The following is a 5,961-nucleotide window of genomic DNA, read 5'->3' on the forward strand; positions in this document are numbered from 1 at the left end:
TAGGGGCAGCGATGTATTAACCTCTTAAGGATCGGACCCTTTTTTTCAATTTTAGCTTAAAATGACATACCCAAATCTGCTCAGGACCTGAAGCAAGATATGCATATTCTTGATACCATTTGAAAGGAAACACTTTGAAGTTTGTGGAAATGTTAAATGAATGTAGGAGAATATAACACATTAGATCTGGTAAAAGATAATACAAACAAAAATACATGCGTTTTCTAGATTTATATTTTTTATCATCTTTGAAATGCAAGAGAAAGGCCACAATATAATATTGCAGTTCAGGCGCAATTTAGAGTTTGGCCACAAAATGACAGCAGTGTGTGTGCAAAGTTTCAGATTGATCCAGTGAAGCATTGCCATACTGGACTATTTTGTATCAAATCTGCACAAATGTGCCGAATTGGTTAATTGATACATTTTCAAGTACATAACTATAGAGAACATACAAAAATGATATGGTAATACAAAATGTAAGTTTACACACTCCCAGGAATGTCATACATGATGGATCATTAGCTTATACACTAACTTTCACATATCTAGATGGCCGGGCGTGGTGGATGTGGAGCCAGAGACAGCAGGGGTTCAAACTGTAGAACCCAGTTCCTATATTTGAATATAAAAATGGATTTGATCAAACAAAACTATGCTACATTTTATCTCTGGGACCCTTAGGATGACAAATTAGAGCAAGATTACTAAATGTAAGTACATTATTTACCTTCAGAGGTGAATGTATCAAACTAGTTGCTGTGATAATTTTGTTGTTGTTGTGCACTGTCCTCAAACAATAGCATGGTATTTGTTCACTGTAATAGCTACTGCAAATTGGACAGTGCAGTTAGATTAACCTGGAAGGTTTGCTGTTCCTTACAACAGTCATGTTAGCGCACGTTAGCTCAACAGTCCCGTATACGGGACACCGATCCAGTAGAGGTCAACAGTTATGAGAGTAGTGTTACATTTCAGAACTAGGGATACTTCAGCAGTCTCCGGTTATTATTATTTTTTAAATGTGTTAAATACAATTAATGTGCAATAGGGAATGATTTCACAAACTGTTTTTAATGTAAACTGATCATTGGTTTTCATTCATTGTCAAGTAGAGCCCCCTGGTGGTCTTTTGATGAAGGGTACTGTCTTCACAAAATGACAGAATTAACTCAAAGAAATGTAGGCTACTACAGTACAGTTACACACAAAAAACGAAACATGTTCAGTGAATATGTCAGGGGTACAGGAATACATGGAATTATATTGCCAGGCTTAATATTCATCGTGAAATGGGTATTCAGGATGGTCACTCCACCTGTGGGAAAAATAAACAACACTTACTGTATCAACACCCAAATATAGCAATTGACTCAATATTGCCCCATGATATATAATACTTACATTAGAAGCTCCACAAAACGGATGTCTTTGTTCAGTCCTTCAATTGCTTTCATTTCATCCTCAGTGAGTGAAAAGTCAAATATCTATAACAAAGTACAAAAAGGGGGTATAAGGACATTCATAACTGAAATAGGTCACCATGCAGTGTAAAAAACATTAGGAACAGCTTCCTAATATTGAGTTGCACCCCCCTTTGCCCTCAGAACAGACTAATTTGTCTGGGCGTGGACTCTACAAGGTGTCGAAAGCGTTCCACAGGGATGCAGGTCCATGTTGACTCCAATGCTTCCCACAGTTGTGTCACGTTGGCTGGATGTCATTTGGGTGGTGGACCATTCTTGATACACAAGGGAAACGGTTGAGCGTGAAAAACCCAGCAGCATTGCAGTTCTTGACACACTCAAACCGGTGCGCCTGGCACCTACTACCATACGCTGTTCAAAGGCACTTCAAAGCGGATTTAACAAGTGACATCATTAAGGGACCATAGCTTTCACCTCGATTCACCTGGTCAGTCTATGTCCTCGTGGTCCTCTGTAGCTCAGCTGGTAGAGCATGGCGCTTGTAACGCCAGGGTAGTGGGTTCGATCCCCGGGACCACCCATACGTAAAAATGTATGCGCACATGACTAAGTCGCTTTGGATAAAAGCGTCTGCTAAATGGCATATTTTTATGTCATGGATGGAGCAGGTGTTCCTAATGTTTTGTACACTCAATGTATATTAGTGGTTGTTGACTATGTTTAATTCAGTTGAACCTGAAAGTTGTCCTTGATCCTGTGAGTGCTGAAGCTTTTGGGGATGACCACCACTCCTCTCTGGACGTTGAATCGCAGAGCCACCTGAGCACTGTTCTTTCTGTACTTCTTTGCTATGGATACCAGGACCTCATCCTCCAACAGAGGTGGGCATTTCAGGTTCACCCAGGAGGCGTCCCTTGAAGTTCCTATGGGGCTGTAGCCTACGATCACAATGTTATTCTGACGGCAGTACTCCAGCAGCTTCGGCTGAGTGAAGTACGGATGACACTCGACCTGTATTGAAAATATATATAGCACTTATTAGTTATGTGCACAAATCTCAAATTAGGTTTGCAAATGTAATTGCATAAGCATCTCAGCATTGAGAGAGAGTATGTCCCACCTGGTTGGACACAGGTCTGTGTTTGAGGCCAGGCTTTCTCAGTAGGAGCTCCAGCTGTCTCCTGTTGAAGTTGGATACTCCCAGAGATTTGACCAGCCCTGCATCTTTGCAGGCCTCTAAAGCCTGTTGGAAGAGAGGAGACTTTAAAATATGTCCATTCATAATGATTTACCAGAATGAGAGCGATACACCAGAAAAAACACAACACAAATTCTAGAGACTGTGTAGAACTTTGAAAAGAGGTTGACTGACTATTTATGGCTTTGTCCTTGACACAGAGATTAGAGCCAAGGCCATTGCAATGGTATTTACATTTGTGCCCAGAGGATTTACTCTGGGTTTTGTATATAGGCTAGTGCCTACACAGTTCTAATCCTCTGTAATACATTATTTTTCATATACTGTTCATTATAACCACCCCATAAGTATGCTGATAGTTGATATTCCTCAACTATTCTAAACACAATTGATCTTGATAATGAGACAATGATAAAATTGGCTATGGGCCTGGAAGACAAAACTCACCTCCCATGTTGCACATAGGTCTGTCTCATGGTAAATATACCGCCCATCCTCATATTTAGGATAAAACTCATCACCAGGCTGGAATTGAGATACCGTTATAAGAATGATTGACACATTTGAAAACATTGTGAGTTTACTTTAAAATAGTTGGCCTTTAAGAGGTGAGTGCAATTTCAAACTGACATCTGTAGACTACAGTAGCTACAATATGTTAACCTTGAATGCAGTGGGCATCTCGATGATGTATAGATCCACATAGTCCAGTTTCAGTGCCTTCAGTGTCCTCTCTAAGGCAGGCCTGACCAGCTCTGGAGGGTGGAAGGTGTTCCATAGCTGAGACAGGTAGAAGGAGATCGCTATGACCAACCACTATTAGCCTGACAGACCTGGGTTCAAATACTATTTGATATCATTTCAAATACTTTAGCTTTGCTTGATTGCAATAGAACCAATAGAAAAGGCCCCAAAATACAAACAAATACAAAGGTATGTAGTCTGCTGTATTTGGAATACATTCAGGACCAGTTTACCGGACAAAGATTATCGCCTATTCCTGGACAAAAATGCACTTTAAATTGTGAATCACCATTGAATATTAGTCTAGTTCTAAATCAAGGACTAGGCATTTGTGCAAGGGAAAACGGCCCTTAAAATATAGGCCAACTATTGTTCTGTGATAGAAAGTTAAGTGATATTGAAGTGTGTAAATCAACCAGCAATAAAATAACTTCACCTTTCCACAGTAAAAGATGTCTTCCCTTTTGACGGTTCCATCTGCAATTTTATCTCTTATGGCTTGACCTACTTCGTGCTCATTGAAATACACCAAAGCCCCATCAAAGTGTCTGTATCCCACATCTATTGCATGCTTCACACTGTTTAACGCTGTGCCTCTGGGTGTCTGTCAAAAAACAGAGTTAAGATAGTGAATTTACATGAAATAAATAAGTTAAGTTGATTTATATGTTAAACTCAGATACATTATGTAGGCCTACTTTGTTTATCACTAGTAATAGTTAATGATTAACCAGTCAATCACAGCAGTGAACATGGACTTTGTGCTCATTTGAACATGGACTCTGTGATAATTTGAACTTTGATTCTCAAAACACATTCTAATTTACAGGTGGCTGGCCTCGTCCCCAGGCTAAACGTGTCTGGGACCGAGATTAACAGGCAGCCTGCCTGTCAGTGAGAAATCCTAATTACGTTATCCAAATCAGACTGTCAGGTATACTGTACATTCTTGAAAAAGAAGAAATTCCAACCCTGGTATTCTTGAATACTTAACAAACAATGTAATGTGAAGTATTCGTGCTGGAGTACATTTTATCAAACAATTTTTTCCCCATGCACCTGGTGTTCAAACTGCTCTTTTTAAAAATAGGTTTCCCTTACCGTTCGTGGGTCTCCATAAGTCCCCAGCCCAACGAGGGGAATACGGTTCCCATCACTGAGGGGAACACTGTTGTTCTCAGCAGTCAGGTTCATCTCTGAGTCTGTCTGGACTATTGGAGAAGTGAGGCTAGGGCTTATCTATGTAGGAAACTTAATGGCTGATGTATTACTGAGCTATCTTTGATCCAGAGTGCAAAATTACGCGCCCAGCGCTCAGCTCTCTGTGTCACTCAGTGCAAAATGGACTGGAAAACCCAGGGAAGAAGAACTGCCCCCTCTCATTGAAGCCATGAAGTTCAAGGCCGACCGGGGTACTGCAGGCTGTTGTTTTCAGAAAGCAGGATCCCCCATTATAGTGATTATTTATATATACACACATACACAGTTGAAGTCGGAAGTTTACATACACCTTAGCCAAATACATTTAAACTCAGTTTTTCACAATTCCTGACATTTAATCCTAATAAAAATTCCCTGTCTTAGGTCAGTTAGGATCACCACTTTATTTTAAGAATGTGAAATGTCAGAATAATAGCAGAGAGAATGATTTATTTAAGCTTTTATTACTTTCATCACAGTCCGAGTGGGTCAGAAGTTTAAATACACTCAATTAGTATTTGGTAGCATTGCCTTTAAATTGTGTAACTTGGGTCAAACGTTTCGGGTAGCCTTCCACAAGCTTCCCACAATAAGTTGGGTGAATTTTGGCCCATTCCTCCTGACAGAGCTTGTGTAACTGAGTCAGGTTTGTAGGCCTCCTTGCTCGCACACACTTTTTCAGTTCTGCGCACACATTTTCTATAGGATTGAGGTCAGGACTCCAATACCTTGACTTTGTTGTCCTTAAGCCATTTTGCCACAACTTTGGAAGTATGCTTGGTGTCATTGTCCATTTGGAAGACCCATTTGCGACCAAGCTTTAACTTCCTGACTGATGTCTTGAGATGTTGTTTCAATATATCCACATCATTTTCCTTCCTCATGATGCCATCTATTTTGTGAAGTGCACCAGTCCCTCCTGCAGCAAAGCACCCCCATAGCATGATGCTGCCACCCCCGTGCTTCATGGTTGGAATGGTGTTCTTCAGCTTGCAAGCGTTCCCCTTTTTCCCCCAAACATAATGATGGTCATTATGGCCAAACAGTTATATTTTTGTTTCATCAGACCAGAGGACATTTCTCCAAAAAGTACGATCTTTGTCCCCATGTGCAGTTGCAAACCGTAGTCTGGCTTTTTTATGGCGGTTTTGGAGCAGTGGCTTATTCCTTGCTGAGCGGCCTTTCAGGTTATGTCGATATAGGACTCGTTTTACTGTGGATATAGATACTTTTGTACCTGTATCCTCCAGCATCTTCACAAGGTATTTTGCTGTTGTTCTGGGATTGATTTGCACTTGTCGCACCAAAGTACGTTAATCTCTAGGAGACAGAATTCGTCTCCTTCCTGAGCGGTATGACGGCTACGTAGTCCCATGGTGTTTATACTTGGGT

General features: G+C 40.6%; 1 protein-coding gene across 1 annotated transcript; it reads right to left on the reverse strand.

Annotated features, from left to right (window-relative positions):
- Nucleotides 1-1,055: 1,055 nt before the first annotated feature.
- On the reverse strand, nt 1,056-4,781 carry LOC121531721 (aldo-keto reductase family 1 member D1). The gene is made up of 8 exons (XM_041837124.1): nt 4,471-4,781; nt 3,806-3,973; nt 3,289-3,405; nt 3,073-3,150; nt 2,548-2,670; nt 2,163-2,438; nt 1,405-1,487; nt 1,056-1,318 (listed from the first exon to the last, which is right to left on the reverse strand). Exons 1-8 carry the CDS (start codon nt 4,561-4,563, stop codon nt 1,276-1,278), a joined length of 981 nt encoding a protein of 326 aa, XP_041693058.1. The 5' UTR covers nt 4,564-4,781; the 3' UTR covers nt 1,056-1,275.
- Nucleotides 4,782-5,961: the final 1,180 nt, after the last annotated feature.

The sequence above is a fragment of the Coregonus clupeaformis genome, chromosome 19 (assembly GCF_020615455.1).
Source record: "Coregonus clupeaformis isolate EN_2021a chromosome 19, ASM2061545v1, whole genome shotgun sequence".
In the NCBI taxonomy this organism is placed as follows: domain Eukaryota; kingdom Metazoa; phylum Chordata; class Actinopteri; order Salmoniformes; family Salmonidae; genus Coregonus; species Coregonus clupeaformis.